Source organism: Cydia amplana, chromosome 10 (assembly GCF_948474715.1).
Source record: "Cydia amplana chromosome 10, ilCydAmpl1.1, whole genome shotgun sequence".
Classification (NCBI taxonomy): Eukaryota; Metazoa; Arthropoda; class Insecta; order Lepidoptera; family Tortricidae; genus Cydia; species Cydia amplana.
The window spans coordinates 17550634-17570731 of NC_086078.1; the positions used below are offsets into that span (position 1 = coordinate 17550634).

At 36.6% G+C, this 20098-nt stretch overlaps 1 protein-coding gene and 1 long non-coding RNA gene across 2 annotated transcripts; one reads left to right on the plus strand and one right to left on the minus strand.

Moving 5' to 3' along the window:
• Positions 1-2270: 2270 nt before the first annotated feature.
• On the minus strand, positions 2271-3253 carry LOC134651597 (uncharacterized). The gene is made up of 2 exons (XR_010097133.1): positions 3190-3253; positions 2271-2376 (listed from the first exon to the last, which is right to left on the minus strand). It is a non-coding gene; the product is annotated as an uncharacterized LOC134651597 (long non-coding RNA).
• A 7251-nt stretch (positions 3254-10504) lies between these two features.
• On the plus strand, positions 10505-14364 carry LOC134651713 (uncharacterized). Its single transcript, XM_063506815.1, has one exon. It carries the CDS (start codon positions 12136-12138, stop codon positions 14362-14364), a length of 2229 nt encoding a protein of 742 aa, XP_063362885.1. The 5' UTR covers positions 10505-12135.
• Positions 14365-20098: the final 5734 nt, after the last annotated feature.

Below are 20098 nucleotides of genomic sequence, written 5' to 3' on the forward strand. Positions count from 1 at the left end.
AAAATATGGTCCGGATCCTACACAGACGAAATTTGGTCTCGTATTCTGTACGCGCGGTTTTTGACGATGCGTGTATGTCGCTCGACGCGCCGCGGACGTCTGAATCGTCCTTTGAGTATGAATCGTCCGATAGCGGATGATAAGCGCACGGCCGCACGCGCAGGTGTAGTAGTACTTATTAACCTTTTGGACGCCAACGACCGATATATCCGCACCGTAGGTTCAACGCCAAAGACCGATTAATCGGTCACAGACTACAGAGCAACATAGACCTACGTGCATATACATAAAGTTCAAATTTACTTTAAATTCGACAAATTAACTTAACTGCTGAATGAAGTCTTATAAATATTTCTTCATTTGTTTATTAACACACAAAAATTAAATCAGTATAATAACACTTACTAAACCTACTAAAATATTATTTATTATATTTTATGTTGCTGTGTGCACCGCATCTATCGCGCGCGTTGAGCGACGTTCGAATATTGGCGAGAACTTTAAAATTTTAGCAGTGTTACTTTATATTTTAAAGCTTTGATTATTTTTACCGGATCCGAGACCGGATCCGGTGAATTTTGCCGTGTGCCGGATCCATCCGCCGGACCGGATTGCAATCCCTAGATGTGGCGTCTGAGTGACAGCTTTTGTGTTTAACATAGCGTGGAAAAGGTTAAGGTCTGATGCTAGATTCACTTTCGCGTACTTATTTAATATTATTATTTCTATTCAGTTATTTTTAACTGACGTCAAAATTTCGATTATTTCGAAATTCGTTTGAACTTTTTTTGTTTTTGTTTCACGATTTTTCAAAGTGGGTTGGACCGATTAAAATAGGAAAAATAAGTACCTACGTTTCTCAACTGATTCTCGTGAAAATTTCTGAACAGGGTTCCTAGCAAAGGTGACAATAGCTTGCACAAGGATAACGAAACGCTTTGTGTCTCTCTATCACTCTCCCATATTAGTCAAAGTAAGTATATTCGACAGCACGCAACAATAACAGTTAATAGTAGTTTATGCAACAGTGATATAATAAGGGTTCTTAAAATTCAAGGGTCGAAGTTACAAAACGAGACGTAGTCGAGTTTTGTAAAAAAAGACCCGAGAATTTTAAGAACCAATTATGAGCTGTTGCATACATTACTTTTTCTATGACAGCTGCAGCAAAAAAAAAAAAAAAAAAAAAAAAAAAAAAAAAAAAAAAAAAAAAAAAAAAAAAAAGTTATTATTAAAAAAAAGAGTTATTATTAAAAAAAAAGAGTTATTATTAAAAAAAAGAGTTATTATTTAAAAAAAATTGAGTTATTATTTTAAAAAAAAAGTTATTATTTAAAAAAAAAAAAAAGAGTTATTATTGTAAATGAAAACATACCTCTTTCAATCAAGATGATCGGAACTTGTATCTTTAAAAAAAATAAAGCAGTTGTATTATACTCATAAGATGACTGCTAGCAGTCATCTTATGAGCCTATAGACAAAGCATTCAAATGACATTGCTTTAGATATCACTGTCAGTCATTTAATTGACACATTTAAGTGCTGGAGTAGAAAAATATTTTTTTCTACTCCCGTACTTTTATTTGTCTTTTTTAGCGGCGCTGTGCACTTTTTAAGGTGGGGAAAAAATGATAAACTCGAGACAGCGCAAGGCGAGGCGTAAGGCGTAACCCTCTCGTTCTACCACGCGGCGAAAATGTATGCCTGAGCCTGCTGTTTCGTTTTTATTCACCAAAGAACTTTAGTCATATCGTATCATAATCAGGTCAATTATTTAAAACTGGACTTTTATATTAAGCAATAAAGCTCAATGTTCTAATCTTGTACGGGCTGAAATACGAGGATCTTACAGTTACATTCTAACTTTATATCACTCAAATATAATTCAATAAAGCTACATCTTGATGAAATCGCTAATAAAAGTGAACTCTAGTACTGGTGAATAAAACTCAAAATATCATGACCAAATATATTTAGATGCGAGGTCTGCAAGGTAACTTTACAATTTCTATTCGAATTTTAAACAATTAACGCTACAAATTTGAATTCCGAATTTTAAACAAGCTCACTGACCAGCAATTTCGGAACTAAAGTTTTTCAATAGAAAGGAGCATGGGTCAATTATACATAGTGTTGCAGACATTTTGGACTAGTCATTGTGTTTTCTGTTCTGTTCTTGTTGTTTTTTTTATTTATGAATCAATTAGCAGTAGCATTCAGGCACCGGTTCGACCGGCGGCGACTCGCAATCCTCCGGGATGCCCACCTGCTTCTTAGTATGCACCAGCTTCGACGACGAACGGTCTTTCTCCTTCTTCTTGGTCTTCTCTTTCTTTTTTTCTTTCGTCGTGTCGGATACCACGTTGCCGTATTTGTCTATGGGAAATATATTAAGTAGGTTTAAAAAAATTGTACCTAACTAATTGGAAGTTGGGGTAGTTTGAACCGCTGGAAAACATAGATCATCAATTTATTAGAAAAAGGTAGCTGATTTTTAAACGCGAACATAAGAATTGTAATATACTACCTATGATGAGAGTGGTCAGATACCAATTCAAAATACAAAATTATACAAATGAATGGCTGCCCCAATGTCACATAATATTTTGTGTCCCCCTGTTAACTTACTAAAACTAAAGCTCAACTACTTATTTACAGATTCGTTACTTGAGAGGTTAGCAAACTATTTATGAGTTGGTGGCCGGACCCAATATCTTCGGCGAAACGAAATCCCACAGACCTCGCTGGTTCGGTCACTTATTAAGAATGGGAGAGGATCGGGCTGCCAAGAGGGCCTGGGAAGACAGACTGGTGGCCACCAGGTAGGTCGGCCCGGTACCACTGAGGAGACAGTGTGGAAGCGGATCTGCGTCAGCTTCAAGCCGATAATTGGCAGGAAACGGCGCAAGATCGGGAAAAATGGTGTGCTCTCGTTTCGAACGCCAAGATCCTCTTTGGGTCACTGAGCCATATTAGTTTTTTTTTCTTAGCCTATTTGTGTGTCCCACTGCTGGGCAAAGGCCTCTCCCCTGGTTCTCCATGACTCCCGATTCAGCGCTTCTTCCGGCCAGTTGTTAAGGAAGGCGTCAAAGTCGTCCCGCCATCTCTGCCTGGGCCTGCCCCGCCCACGCTTCTTCGTCGGCATCCACTTGGTGGCTATGTTAGTTAGTTTTAGCAAACATTATTTACCTGTTATAATGATGTGAACCTTCTTATCCTTCAAAATATCAGTTTCCTTCGACACATGCTTGTGCTTGGTGGTGAGGCTGTCATCTTCCTCAAGCCCGTCCACGTTCAGAGTGTGGTTCGCCTGGTTGTAGTCATCCTGGATCGACTTTTTCTTGGTCTTCGTCTTAGTCTTGTCTATTATAATTCTCTCCGTCAGACCACCTTTGAGATGCTTGACTTTTACTTTCTCCTTGGTTTTAGTTTTGGATTTTACTGGAAGGGAGAATATGGTCATAAATAGACCCTACATTAAGCGTTTTTTGAGCGTCGGCGTCTACTTAGTCAGTGCTATGGAAAATGGCGTCGCTGCGCAGTTGCGCAAAGGTTGCATCGAGCAGCAGCCATAGAGTTGGCTAGACGCTGACGCTCGGGAGACGCTAGTGTGGGGTGGCCTTTAAAATTTAAATACTGTTTTCAGTTTGAGATTTAAAATATTGTATTTAACAAAAAGAGTGGAAGGTACTTACTGGAGTCTCGTGACGAATTCTTGCTTACTGTAAATACAAAAATTACGAATATTAGACAATGCAGGAAACAGGACCATTGATATAATTAATACCGAAAATAAGAAACTTATGTTTAGAAAAGTGGAACAAGCAATTCGAAGAAGTTTCTGTTGTAAAGGGTATATGGTATAGTAGTGTTCAAGGACGACCCGGTTGGGTTCCATGGTTTGATGGTGCCAGGCTTGCTAGAGGGACGGTAACGTGTGCACTACGCTTGCGTTCGGGACATATTCCGTGTAATAAATTTTATCACCTCATGAAAAAAAGAGATACAAATCTGTGTGAGCTTTGTAACAGAACAGAAGACCTAGTTCACATATTTATAGAATGCACTAGAGGTCAAGTCGAGCGAAGAAATATTTTAGGAAATAATATTTTGGACAGTGCATTATCCTTGAATAGCTTACTTTCTCAACCGCTATCAGAAGGAGCGAACAAAATATTGACATATTATAAAAAAAATCTTGAACTTAGGTCTGAGGGCTAGTTACACACGTGAACTCCCCTATGAGGCTGGCATCGTCACCACGAGTGTACGAAAGCCTCTATAAAAATTAAGAAAAAAAAAAAAAAAAAGGACCATTGATATCTACTAGTTATTACCTACAAACATGATGTAGGCCTTATAATATCCTGGAGCTAAAACAGGCAGTCAAATCTGAATCAAGAGCATTATAAAATAGAATTCAATTTATTTTGTTTTAAAAGCGAAGCTTGATACTATTAATATTATAAATGAAGAGGCCCGGGGAAGGATATGGAATAGTTATTATTAATCATCATCATGCAGAAGCTAGTGCATAAAATGCACTTATACTGACCTGTATCCCGTGTCTCCTTCATGTAGTGAACTGAAAATAAAATAAAGATGATCAGTCTAAATCAATAACGCACATTATGTATGCATTAACATCATCATTAAATCAGCCGAAAGTCATCCATTGCTGGACATAGGCCTCCTAAAAGGCCTGCCTGCATGGAGATATATATTATTGCCTGCCTGAGATATGTACGCAGACACATTCACACCTAATTCCATACACAATGTGTGCTAGACACACAATTCAACACACAATTCTGCACATACCTACATAACTCGTATATCGCACTGCATATAAATATGCACTTCTTAAGGGCAGATTTTCAACTTATCTGTAGAATAAGTTACAAACCTGGTTCTGGTGCTGGTGCAAGGCTGCATTCTTCTGATGGCGGGGGTGGCCCCTAAGTGAAAAAAAGTTCTGTATTTCAAATATCAGCCAAGGCTAGCCATCTATTGATTTTTTATTTCATCCTGTCCCCATTACAACGACTATACAACATTAGAAAAACTAATTTGAACGTTTACTGAATTTTCTTTGTTTAAAAAGTGTTGTATACCTAGGTGCTGTGATTCTAATACCTTTAAACGAGCAATTCTTGTACATTTATTTATATATTATATTTCGCGGATCTCGGATACGGCTCTAACGATTTCGATGAAATTTGCTATATGGAGATTTTGGGGGGCGAAAAATCGATCTAGCTAGGTCGGGAATTTTTGAGTTTTTATGTTTTCCGAGCAAAGCTCGGTCTCCCAGATATTTGTAAATTAAACGTAGTTCCGTAGTCGCATTTCCATTTTTCCGACTGTACTAAATGAAGCGAGAAGACCAGGCTCACCTCATCTTCAGTAGGTGCTGTGCCAGCGTTGATCACCTGCAACAATGAAACATGCCACAGAACATGAGAAGTAGAATACAGGATCAGTGAAAATGAGAAGCAGAATACAGCACTAGTGAAAATGAGAAGCTGAATACAGCACTAGTAAAAATGAGAAGGGAATACAGTACTAGTAAAAATGAGAAGTGGATCACATAAAGTTGAACTAAAATTGTCACTCACCAACAAAACCAGCACCAGCACCGTCCCCAGTATCACGAAAAGCCTCATTTTATGCGACCTAACTATCGATACAGGCTCTCAACCAACTGCCTACCCACTTTATACCCCCCACTAATATATTCATGGCAAATATTATCAACAACCATACAAAAGACCATCTTTTAGATACCCAGGTGAACAAATAATATTGACTTTGAGATCTTTTAGTTTAGAATAAAAAAACGTTTATGATATTTCAGTTTAAGCTTTATTACGAATTTATTAAAGTTGAAAATTGAAAATGGTTCAAAATCCTGTTATGAAGATGTCATAATTGGCATGCAATTTCTGATGACGTTTATAATAATTTGTTTTACATTTTGTTTTTTAATTAAATATTGTATAACGTCACGTTATCGCACATTATACATAATAATTCGAAAATTGAGTCATTTATGTATGTACCTACATCAGTATCGTAAACCACCCAAATATAGTCCAGGCTCCGCAGACAAAATGCCAATCGCTACCGCTCCGCAGCAAACGAATCGCAACTGTCACTGTCACACTAATATGGAAGAGTGATAGAGACACAAAGCGATTCGATGGCGAAGCGATAGCGATCGTCACCTTGGCTAGGCCGCCAGGAGGCTTAGCCAAGATGACAATCGTTGATAGAAAATGCCAATTAAACATAACTGTATGAAAATGGTCACGTGACTTTTTGTAGCCCTCTGTCATCCCGACACAGTCATTTATTCTTTTCCTTTGTCGCTTGACGATGTAAGATTGTCATCTGTCATCTGGGTCCCTATTCGAGATGTACAACTGTCAGATTTTGCGTTCACTTCAATTGCACAGTTGATTGAATCGCATGTTCATCAACTGCGGATAATACAGAGTGCTTCCTGTAACAGGAGCAATAAATTAAACTGTAGGCTGTACTCCTCAAACTGACCAACATTTGTTCAGCAACTTTTGAAAATAACTCAGGTTTTGATTTTTATTACACTTTAAAGTTTATTCTACGACGCAATGTATTGCAAATTTTGTTATGTTTAAAGCGTGACAGGCAACGTCAAATACACTGATGTCACCGTACATTGAAGGCAATATTTATTTTGTATGAAAAAGAGGAAGTCTAAAGGATTTATAATTTTTAAAAGTTGTTGAACAAATGTTGGTCAGTTTGAGAAGTACAGCCTACAGTTTAATTTATTGCTCCTGTTACAGGAAGCACCCTGTATAATTTGGTGCAACCAATAATTCAATAAAAATCAACTTTGTTTTATTAACTTTAAGGTATATAATGGTTTTGGCGCGAGCGGGCCGTTTCGGACGTTTTTTGTAATGCATATAGTTCAAAAACTACTCGACGGATTGTCAAGCATTTTTTTGTAGATAATATTATCAGGTTCCAATTAAAGTAACAAATATGTGCTTATAGAATACTAGCGACCCGCCCCGGCTTACACGGGTTAACAAATTATACAAAAACCTTCCTCTTGAATCACTCTAACTATAAAAAAAAACCGTATTAAAATCCGTTGCGTAGTTTTAAAGATCTAAGCATACAGACAGACAGACAGACAGCGGGAAGCGACTTTGTTTTATAGTATGTAGTGATTTAGTTGTAATTTTCATTAGAAGTAAATTAGAAAATTTCACAATTTTCTTAATGTTCGATTTACTAAGCGGAAATAAAATAAAATGTTTATGTGTCTTAATGTTTGATTTACTAAGCGGAAATAAAATAAAATGTTTATTTATAGCTCATGAAATAAAATAAATATATTTTCTGTTGTTTTAAACCTTTGAAAATAAAGAAATATCATCAAAGCTCTCAGTTTTGGCGCGAGCGGCCGTTTCGGGTGGCAGTTACGCGCTTTTTGTAATGCGTATAGTTCAAAAACTACTCGACGGATTGTTAAACATTTTATTTTATTTTGTAGATAATATTATCAGGTTTCATTTAAATAAAAGAATATGTGACCATATCATAGAATAATCAACATAAAGTAACCTAAATAAAATTAAAACTACCTACAAAACTAAAATAGAATAATTAGTTGTTATTTTCATTAGAAGGAATAAAATGAAAATAAAAAATCACAATTTTCTTATTATTTGGCCGCCAACTTTAATTTCTTAAATAGTTTAGATTTTTACAATTACAGGTGTCAATACAAATTGATTGATATATCAATTACTAAAATCGGTGCAGCCGTTCTGTCTACAATTTTTTAAAATTTTGCAGCCGCCATTTTAGAAAAGGTCCGCCATCTTGAATTCTGTCAGATGAAATTTGTATTTCCTCGGATGGAATCATTCATTTCATTTCATTTCATTTATTCATAAACAATAATACAATTGTGTCTGAATGTTACATTATTATCTAAATAAATCATGCCTATTTACAATTTACAAATATTCATTTACAATTTTACAATAATACCTATAGTCATAATACATAATTGAGCCTATTTTTAAAACTAATTAAAATACATAGAACGATAAAATTACAATATGTCAAAAACCAATAAAATTTGTCCATAATTTAACATTGAATAATAATATTTACTTAAAACATTCAGATTGGTCCCTAGATCACTGAGAAAAGTGGCTTGCTTTCTGCATAAAATGCAGTTTCATTTTGCTAAGCCCTATTGTAGTGAGTGAGTGATTTGCAATATTTGATAGTGATCAAATATTGCAAATCACTCTCTCATCAGCCTCCATACAGTAACCACACCACTTTTGCATTTAACCGTTTAGTCAAGAACCCTTGTAAACCAGTACTTTGGAAAATTATATCAGTTCACTAAGAATTGAAGCTTTTTATTTGACTCGTCGAGATCCTACAACATTTACCTAATGTTAATTTTGGACCATAAATAGTTGGGAACTTTTGGAATTTGGACTATAGTTACGGTTTTGCGGTAAGGAATTCAATTTCTGTACCATTACATACTTTATCTACAAAATGAAATGTTTCAAAACATCTTACTTAAAATCTAATTATCTACCTACTTTTACCAATTTACTTTGTTATACTACCTACCCTTACTGTCTCCGGTGACCGCACGATCAAGTTTCTTGGATTTTAGTCATAGTCGTGATCCGCTTCGTTAGTCGCGAACTCCTGACAATTCAGTCGTAGTCATTGCTGACATTGTCGTGTGGTTAAATTATGAAAGCTGGCGTTTTATAAGAGTATTTTGACGGTTTGATTCTAATTTGTTCTAATTGTCAACTAAGTCAAAATTAGACAAGCCGGTGGGAATGGAGTTCCATGGCCATGTACGCCACTGTTGTACCTACATGTACAGTAATGTACAGTCGACGTCAAAGATATATGTTTACACTTTTGCACCTTTCTCCTTTGTCATTAGGGGAAAAATGTAAATTTGTGATATTTGTGACATTAAATTAAGTTGATAGAAAAGAATATAGCCAGCTATTGGACTGTAAAGATAACTTTTATTATTTGTAAATAAAATTAACCTGTGCCCTGTTTATCAAAAGCTTAATTTTTACACGACTGCCCAAACAAAAAGAGTGTATTGTTTTCATTTTCAGCGTTCATGTTTGTATGTATATATTTATGTATTTATGTGAGTTTCTTTATTCCACGATAACTTCAGAATGCCTTAACCGATTTAGATGTATGATATATCATTAGAATCCTTACGTCATCCCGGGTGACATAGGCTATGTGACGTCATTACAAAATCAATATGGCGGACTTAATACGCCATATTACGCAACCTTAAGAAAAAAATATCTTGAAAACCAATCGAGTAGGGTATCAAAATGTAGAGCTTTGAAAGACGAGTAATAATATATATGCAACATGTTGGTTTAAGTCTAATTTTGAGAAAGTATGAACTTTCAAAATATGTTAAGAAAAGCAAATCCCATTAAACCATTTATTATTATTGAATCGGATATTAAAAGGAAGGTTTTCACCGCCGATCATAAAAAAAACATAATATAGTACATATTACAGTGAAACCTGGATAAGTGAGACTTCAAGGGACGAGCAGATTTGTCTCACTTAAAGAGGTATTTCACTTACCCAGGCTCTCAGTTAGCCAGGTACAAATAAATGTCTGTCTCATTTACAGAGGGTCCCATTAATAGAGGTGAGAATAGAGGATATATTTCAGTTATAGAGGTGGTTAATAAGGTATTTTGTAATTATCTTTAAAAATAAATAAGGTAAAATAATCCTTGTCCCTAAATATTTTTTAAGTCTGTTTAAATATTTCTTTGAATTTATTTTGAATGATTCTCCAAAGGATAGATTTTTTCAATTAAATTTGATACGACTTCATTGCGTCTTAGAAATGTATTAAATGAAAATCTGTTTATCTGTGTTACTTATCAAAAATTCAGCTTTCGTTTCGATAGTTTTAACTATATAAAGTCACTAAATGAAAAATGAAACTTGAAGTCGTTTAGACACAATTAAGCAAATGCGGAATTTGTGCATAGACTAAGAGGGTGAATATCCCAAGCAATAAAATTTGATGGCAAGACTGAAAACGCTGGTGCAGAAAGTCAAAATAGTCATATACTATTTTTTTTTGGAAACATCTCTTAGCTATCGACCTCGGGCAATAACTAATATTAAAATATTAAATAATTTAATCATTGAAAAAAAAAAATAAAGGCCCAATTTTTCATTCAGGTGGGTTGTCCGGAACCCAGTTATTCTTGTTTAATGCCGCATAACTCTAAAACTATACAAGATATCAAATTAGTTTTTAGTTCATTATAATACCATATCAATAAAGAACCCTTTAAAATATTACTTGCTTACTAACTCTTTAATAAACCCCCTTATTATGCGTAAAGAAATTTGTCCGGCAAAATAATCCTTATTACCGCGGACACATTTCATCGACGTTTATTGGCTAAGTTTGACTTCGTACGCCCCCCCGCCTCCTGCGCACTTTGAGAGTCAGTTGTGCCGCGGCTCTCACCGCAAGAAGACGTCGACGTGATGCCGAATAGATCCGCTACACACGTGAGTCATGTCATTTCGATGTTACGGGGACAAAAAAAATATCATTCCGGAGTTTGCTATATGTTATTTGTTTCATATTTGTTATTTTTCAAATATTTACAGATCGTGTATTTTGTACTTGTGAGTTTAAATGTCGCGATAGTTAAAGAATGTGGGATTTAGTTATTTTTTTATAATTTTATTTCACCTCGGTTTATCATTCCACCAATTTCATTCCGGTGATTTCGGTGTAGTAAAATGGCTTTAATACCCACCAGAATGAAAATAACACCGGAATGATATCAAAAGTAGCTTCACTTTTGTGTTTAAGTATTATTTGGGGGCACTGCCATGCCCCCGCCAAGTCCGACAGAATAAGATTCCGGCTTTACCATCTTTTTCTACAAGCCATTAAACCTCATGTCGTTTTATGATGGGTAAAGCTAGACCCCTGAATTTGTGGTTACAAAATAGGCATTAACATCAATTGGGTGTTTCTCGGTAAACTGGTAAACACCTGTCTTTGGCAAATTTTGACAAAATTACTCCAAGTAGGTAATTATTAATCAAAACTATTTTTCGAAAAACACTTCAGTGATGTTTATAGTACCATTCTTTTTTTTTTCAAATGTTACTTCATTTGTTTATTATAATTTTTTAAGAGTCCGTAGTTGATATTTCGCGATTTCGACCAACTTTGATGTGAGATTTATTTGCTTTTAGAATGCCACGATTAAAAAAAATCACGAATGAAGAGCAAAGAAGAAAAAAGAATGAGTATGAAAGAAAACGTAAAGAAAAGATAAGAAATGATCCTATATTACGTGAACGATACCGGCAGAAAGAAAGGGAGAGATATGCAAGAAGAAAAAGAGAAGGGTTGCTTCCAAGAAGTAAACTGGACCCCCGCAGTCTTCAAATTTTACGAAACAAAAACAGAATTAGTGCTAAAGCTTATTATAGGAGAAAAAAAGCAAAGGCCGCTGCAAAATGTATTAATCCCTCAAACGATAACGTTCTATTAGCTCCACAAAATTTAATTGAAAGGGAAAACTCTGATAATGGTGAAACGCAACAGCTAAGAGGAGAGACAAGACATTTCAACCGTGAAGTTGATCAACAAGCATTAAGCGGATCCCAGCCTGACTTGCAAATCAATACATCAATGTCAAGTGATCGGGTTCTACGATCAATGCAGTTAAATGTTTCTGTCGCCGATTTGGAGTCTGAAATTTCGCCGTTTTTTCTGCGATCAAGCAGTTTGCAGAACTCCGCACCAAGATCACCTTGTAGCACGCCAAGTATAAGTAGTATACATTCAGTTGAACCTTGTCCAAGCAGTCCTGCCTCAACAGCGTCTTCAGAATTAAAACGAGATTTCCAGGCTAAATTAAGAAAATATCAAAGATTGAAGTCAAAGCAAGTTACTGATTTGAGGAAGAAGGTGGCCAAAATTGCTAAAGAGAATGAAATGTATAAAAAAAGGTATAAAAGACTAAGTCAATTAGTAAAACAATCTCCAAAACTATGCCCCTTGTACAAAATGATTCGTGTTCACCTATTAAGAGTAATACAGATCACAAGCATAAAAGAATTCGATCCATAGTTCTGAAATTTTATGAAGATGATGAAAACTCAACTATCTGCCCAGGAAAAAAGGATACTGTGACCAAAGCAGGGGTAAAAAAACAAAAAAGATTACTGAATGCCACTGTAAAAGACTTACATTTAAAATATATACGAGCAGGCTTTCCACCGATTAGCTACGTAACATTTGCGCGAATGAAACCTTTTTGGGTAATACAGCCGGATGTGAATAAACGAAACACTTGCCTATGCGAAAAACACGACAATATGAAGCTATTGATCGATACTTTGAAAACCAACAAAATCATTAAGGAGAATACCATATTTACAATGCTGGACTCTTTGTGCTGCAAGAAAGAAAATGTTGCCTGTCTCATGAGACAGTGTAATAATTGTAAAAATAAAAGTATACATTACCAGGAATTTAGTAATGCAACCGAAATAGCCCATTATGCCTGGGAAAAAAATAAATCCCAATATATCAAAAATGGTGTCGAAAAAACGACTACCAGGACTGAAAAGGTAAGAAAATACATTAAACCACTAGACCTTATCAAGACCTTTGAAAAAACTTTGACACCATTTATGAAACATTGTGGCAATATTATGAATCAGACACAAGCCATGAAGAAAATAAAGAGTACTATGTCTGTGAAAGACTGCGTTATTCACATTGACTTCAGTGAAAACTACGAAACAAAGTACGGCACTGAAGTGCAATCAGTGCATTTTGGCGGAAGTAGAAAACAAATTACCTTGCATACGGCAGTCCTTTATTTCAAATTAGACGAAGTTACAAAAGAGACTCAGTCTTTTTGCACAATAAGTACTTCTTTACGACACGATGCTGCTGCAGTATGGGCGCACATTGTACCTATTTTGGAAGAAATTGAGAAAAGAGCCCCCCTGGTTTGTAATCTACACATCATTTCTGACTCCCCATCCAGTCAGTACCGCAATAAAAAAATGTTGTACATTATATCGCAATTGGCTTCCTGTTGTCCACAGTTGACCAACATAATTTGGAACTATTGCGAATGCGGACACGGAAAAGGTGCTGCGGACGGGATTGGTGGTATTTTAAAGACGGCTGCCGATAAAATGGTCTCCTTTGGAAATGACATCCCTGATATCGATGCTTTGGTCCAAATTTTGCAGTCTAGGGTTCAACGAGTGAAAATCAAAATAGTCCAAGACTACGAAGTAACAGAAAAAGATTGGCTGTTACCTAAGAACTTAAAGACTTTTCCCGGAACTATGCAAGTACATCAAGTCGTATGGATGAAAGAAACAGAAAGTCGCTTGGCACTTCGATGCCTTTCATGCACTGAACCAGAGTGCCAAAATAATGCAATCAGATGCCCTCACGGTAAACATTTGGGTTTTCATGACTCGGCTCCAAACCGTGGTAATGAGCCTCAACCAAATAATGCAGTGACCAAAAATAAGCAAAACAAAATTGTACCGGCTATAAATATGCAGTCTTCAAAAAAATCCAGTAAGACTAAGAACGTCAAACCAAGTGAGAGTTTGGCGAAACTGACGCCCGTTAAAATGTCCGATATTCTAATACTACCCCAAAAACACATAAACGTACATGACATGTCGGAGGTCACCGTTAAAGAAACAATACCTGCCTCTGAGCGAATGACAACATTATCTAAAACTAAAGTCATGCAACACGGTAAAGGCAAACTTGTAGCTAAAAAGTCAAAGACATCAGAATCGAAGGTTTCACCATTAAAACCTGTTGGTACCCCGAGGATTTTAAAGAACCAATTATTAAGCTCATCTCCAAAAAGTTTCCTCAAGGCCAAACATGTACCAAAACTAAATTGTGGTCCCTCAACGTCCAAAATACCTACGTCTTTAGCAAAACCAGGTAAAGGTCCATCAGTATCAAGTTTATCTCGGATTAGTAAGGATAGTGAAAAAGAGTCAACTGGCTCTATAATCAGTAGGTCATTGCTAACACATTATGAGAATCAGGTTTTAGAAGAAGTAATACCATCGAGTTCATTTTTTGAAGCCGAGTTTGACAGCAAACTGTTTTCTGAACAGGAAGAAGCCAGGAACATGGAAAATTTGTCAGCAATAAGACGTGTCAATCAGGAAAAATCTAATGTATTTGAAAGTGACGCAGATTCTTCTGACTTAGACATATTTTAGAAATATTTGATGTAGTATTTCGAGTATTGGCGAAGATAATGATTAACAAGTGGTGACAATTAATGTGATAGTAGTATAAGTTACGTAAAAGCAATTTGTTGTTAATTTAAATTTGTATTTAAGTCAATCATGGCCATGTTAGTATGCTAGATGTTGATAATGTGATACTAATGTTATTGATCCCAAAGTAATTTGTTCCTAGTTTAAGGATGCTAAAGATATTTATGGTAAAAATATAGCTTAGTTTACTATTCATTAACTACAAATTTTCTAGTTTTCTCTTCCGTGTAATGCAGCAGCTTTATAAGGTTAAATTACACATTTGCACATTTTAATATCTGGCTGCATGTTTGAGAGCCTTTTTTAATAATATTTCCATTGATTTTGAAATATGTAATCCATATATAATGTTGATTATTAATGTGTCTAAATTATAAGTGGATCAAAATATAAAACTCTTTAAATATGAATAATATCAACTGTTTTGTTAAAAGTATTCTTGTACTTCACATCTACAGTGTCTATTGTCCAGCTGGGAATAGGTATACGAAATATTTATAAGTAGATAACTATATAAAAACTAATTGTTGATCTCAAATACTACAATATAAATAAGTGATAACTAGTAGTAGGTACTAGTTAGTAGTTGTTTGATATATATTTTTTTTTTTTTTTTTTAAGGATTCTAATAGAATAATTTTTTATTTGTACGCGTTGTTGATTTTGTTGTTACGGACATACAAACTGTTCTTAAATTGGGTAAATATTATAAAAATAATAAGTGACTGTTGAGTTATATTTTTTATAAGTTAAATATATACATGTTTAAATATGAATAATATCAACCGTTTTGTTAAAAGTATTCTTGTTTGTACTTCACATCTACAGTGTCTATTGTCCAGCTGGGAATATGTATACGAAATATTTATTATAAGTAGATAACTATATAAAAAATAATTGTTGATCTCAAATACGACAATATAAATAAGTGACAATATAAATTTTGATGGGTATTTTTAATTTTTTAGCTTTAGTATTAATTGTACTTAATTCTAGTTTTATATTCATTTTATAACACTTATAGTGATAACTAGTAGTACTAATTAGTACTTTAGTAGTTGTTTGATATATTTTTTATTTGTACGCGTTGTTGATTTTGTTGTTACGGACATACATGCTGTTCTTAAATTGGGTAAATATTATAAAAAGAATAAATGACTGTTGAGTTATATTTTTTATAAGTTAAAAATATATAGGATGTAAATTGATTAATTGGCAGTATTTAAGGAGGTGATTATGTAGGTCACCCGTTACAACTTTTATTACGATTTCGGACTTGGTCCCATATTAAAAGTTGTTACGTATGACCGACATAATCACCTCCTTGAAAAAAATAATATCTCCTTAAAAATGTCGACACTTGGGAAAAAGCATAGCACAAGTACATTGCCATACGGTATCAGTATGTTCAGTGACGTCAAATAATTAAACGATATACGATTATGCCTGATTTACAGAATGCAAAATATATATTGTTGTCTATTGACTGATTATGTTTAAGATTGTTGTGATACGAACATAATAAAAATATTCTGTTGGTAGAAATTAATGATTATAAAATGTTAATTAATCATTTCTTTCTTTTATTTTTAACTAAATTTCCTTTTTTTATCTCAACTCGCTTTTGTCACGGCTCTATGGGCTCTCTCATATTTAGCGTTTTTCGAGATCAATTGTCGACGTCTTTTCGGGGTCTTCAACTTACTTTAAAAAGCGTTGCATCGCCATTGCGTCGACGTTGCATCGTACAGCCATATAGTTGAAGAAGCCAAGAAGACATCGACTTTTGAAAAACGCTTAATGAGAAGAAGCCCTATTTGATTATTTTGCCTCTTAATGTTTATTAATGAAGCTTATTCCTGCCCTTTTTTTCCTTTCATTCTGTTCCGATTCTTTTATTACAAATACATGCTTAGAGGGTGTGGAGGTGACGCTTCCTGATAACGTGTAGGTGGTCAACGGGCGGACGCTAGTGATTTAAAGAGTTACCCTTAAATACCAAGCTAAAGTTTAGCTTAGTATTTAAGGGTAACTCTTTAAATTACTAGCGTCCGTCAGGCTCGACGGTTAAGCTTTGAGTAGCTCAGGCTCAGCTTGGCGTTTGTTGCAGAGGCTTTGTATTAATATTCTTAATAAAATTCCACTTTTATGAAATATAAATTTTGGGCACATAATTATTATGTTATGTATTTCAAATCGAAATAACGAGCTTTTTTTAATTTCCAACAAAAAATGTCCAACTTAGTTCTTTTCTACTGTATTGCTTATTTCTATAGGCTTTGTATTGCGGTAACTCAAATGGAAATTCTAAAATTGTACCTATTAAATTTGTGGGACAATTTTTTCGTTTTTAAATTGAAAGAGCTTGTTATCTCGAGTATAAGTACCATAAATTGTGCCCATAATTTAGTAAAAGTGGCACTTTTTAAATAAATACTCGATATACTAGATTGAACATGGGCATTCGAAATAAATTTTCGGTTAATTATTGAACTTGGCTGATTTAGGCAGTTCTTAGCATTTTTCTCATTTTAGTGTATAGATATCATTCCTGTGTTTATTTTTTTCATTCCGTTGGGAAAAATGTCATTCAGGTGGAGTGTTATATCATTCCTTTGCATACTTATCATTCACGTGCGAGTCATTTTTTTCATTTCGGTGGAAAAATGTCATTCAGGTGGAGTGTTATATCATTCCTGTGTATACTTATCATTCACGTGCGAGTCAATTTTTTTAATCTCCGATAATTCTCAAACGGCTTAAGATATCAAGTGCTCTGTAAGAGGCTTATCAAAGAACAGTCTGAGGTGTCGATTGACATCAAAAGAAACATCGAAGAAACGTAAATAAAGAATTACACCGGAATGACACAAAAAACTAGTACTGTTGAAATTGACCCAAGAGTTAGTAAGAATACGGAAATTGATCAATAAAGTCCAAGTTAGAGAGGTCATAGATTGACGTTATCTCAGATACAGAGGTCAATTCCTATACAATTCTAAAAAAACAATTAGGAAAATATAATCTTATAAATATAGTCTCAGTAAAAGAGGTAAAATACACTCTCTGTCTCACTTATAGAGGTAAATGTGACTATAAAATCACAACAGCTAATCCCAGTTATAGAGGTTCGTTTTTTCTCACTAACAGAGGTAATTCAGTGCTAAAGTGTCGGGACCGCACCATGAGTCCCAGCTATAGAGGTTTCTCACTTATCCAGGTCCCACTTAACCAGGTTTCACTGTACATTATACTACTTAAAGTTTTTAACACATGTTTTAAAAGCAACCAAATACCTATGTTCCAAATTGCGCTAATGGAATCGAAATGTGTACATATAACTTATATTTATTAATCGATACGATTGTAGAGTCCGTCTAAGCTAACTCTGCACCGACTTTGACAGAAAAAAGTGTGAAAGTGTCATTAATAACCTATTTTTTTTGTAATAATCTACATTTCTTCAAAGGCCAAAGGCCGAACTGCATACCCTACACGAAGGCCCGGGGCGTAAGACAGACCCGATGCGCGATACAACATCCCCAAGTATTCTAATTGCAAAGGCCGAAAGCCGAGCTCCTTGCAGGGCCGAAGGACTGGAGCGTAAGGCAGGTGCGTGCTTTTTGTATCTTCCCCAAGTTTCTTAATTGCGAAGGCCGAAGACCGAGCTCCGCGTAGGGCCGAAGGCCCTTAGCCAGGCTCAGTGCGCGCTTCCAACTTCCCCAAGAATCTCAATTCCGAAGGCCGAGATCCGCGTAGGGCCGTAAGGCCCGGAGCGTAAGCCGTGGAGGTGCGTGCTTTTTGTAAGTTCCCCAAGTTTCTTAATTGCGAAGGCCGAAGGCGAGCTCCGCGTAGGGCCGAAGGCCCGGAGCCAGGCTCGGTGCGCCAACTTCCCCAAGCATCTTAACACCGAAGGCCGAGCTCCGTGTAGGGCCGTAACGTAAGGCCCGGAGCGTAAGCCAGGTGCGTGCTTTTTGTAAGATCCCCAAGTTTCTTAATTGCGAAGCCCGAAGGCCGAGCTTCGCGTAGGGCCGTAAGGCCCAGAGCGTAAGCCAGGTGCGTGCTTTTTGTATCTTCCCCAAGTTTCTTAATTGCGAAGGCCGAAGGCCGAGCTCCGAGTAGGGTCGAAGGCCCGGAGCCAGGCTCGGTGCGCGCTTATAACTTCCCCAAGCATCTTAAAGGTATCTGCCCACTACACCGTATCATACCATGACCGTAGTAGGAACGTGTCAGGCAAAAAAATATTCTTTGTATTAAAAAGTATGAGTCTATGCCCACTAGCCCGTTCCGTCACCGACCAGCACCGTAGCGTGCCATGCACGGACCGTCAAAAATTGTCGGCGAGGATATTTCGCCGGTGCCGAAACGCTCCGCGCATGGCACGCAACGTTGCCAGAACGGTGTGTGCAGGCGGCGAAACGGTGAGCATACGGGTTATAACCGCGTATGGTGACCGTTCTAAGCCCGTTATAAACGCGTTGCATAATCTGTTGCTCGCTCTTGCCAGTATGATAACCATTTGCTCGCTCTTTCTGACGAGTCTGGCTCTCGCGAATACAACGCGGGTACTAAGGGGATGAAACGCGGATGCTACGGGGATTATAGGCGGATGCTATGGGGATGATACGCAGTTACTACGGGCACTAAACCCGTTATGTACGGATATGAAACAATGTGGACACGTTACATTCCGTGCCTGATACGTTCATAGCACGGTCATGGTATGATACGGTGTAGTGGGCAGAAGCCTTAATTCCGAAGGTCGAGCTCCGCGTAGGGCCGTAAGGCCCGGAGTGTAAGTCAGGTGCGAGCTTTTTGTATCTTCCCCAAGTTTCTTAATTGCGAAGGCCGAAGGCCCTTAGCCAGGCTCGGTGCGCGCTTCCAACTTCCCCAAGCATCTTAATTTCGAAGGACGAGCTCCGCGTAATAGGGCCGTAAGGCCCGGAGCGTGAGTCAGGTGCGTGCTCTTTGGAACTACCCCAAGTTTCTTAATTGCAAAGGCCGAAGGCCGAGCTCCGAGTCGGGCTGAAGGCCCGGAGCCAGGCTCGGTGCGTGCTTCCAACTTTCCCAAACATCTTAATTACGAAGGCCGAGTTCCGCGTAGAGCCGAAGACCCGGAGCGTAAAGCAGGTGCGTGCTTTTTGGAACTTCCCCAAGTTTCTTAATAGCGAAGGCGAAGGCCAAAGCTCCAATTAGGGGCCGACGGCTCGAAGCGACCGAGAGAGGATCGTTTCCACGCAAGCTCGCGTCCATGCTTACTAGTTCTTCAAACTAGTTCAAACACAGAAAAATATTACAAGTATCTAAATGATAAAGGCCGAAGATGGAGCTCCACAAAGGGTCGAAGGAACTTTTACAGCTCGCTATAAGCTCACATATTTTATGCTGGTACTATTAACCTAAATCGCAGTAATATCTATCAGATGCCACATTTTTCGCTCAAATCCGTTGATTAACTGATGAGGAGGTAATCACGTAACCTCCACGAGTGTTACTTTAGATCCGAATAAATCAGCGTGATGTGTATCAGCATTAGGTACATGCAATTCTGAGTAATGGCTACCATGTACATATATTATTATCTAAATATCGGTATTATAATTATGCGGTATTAAAGATATTATAGGAAATATATAGTTGCAGAGATAGTAAGCTCTAGCACTTTTCAATACGT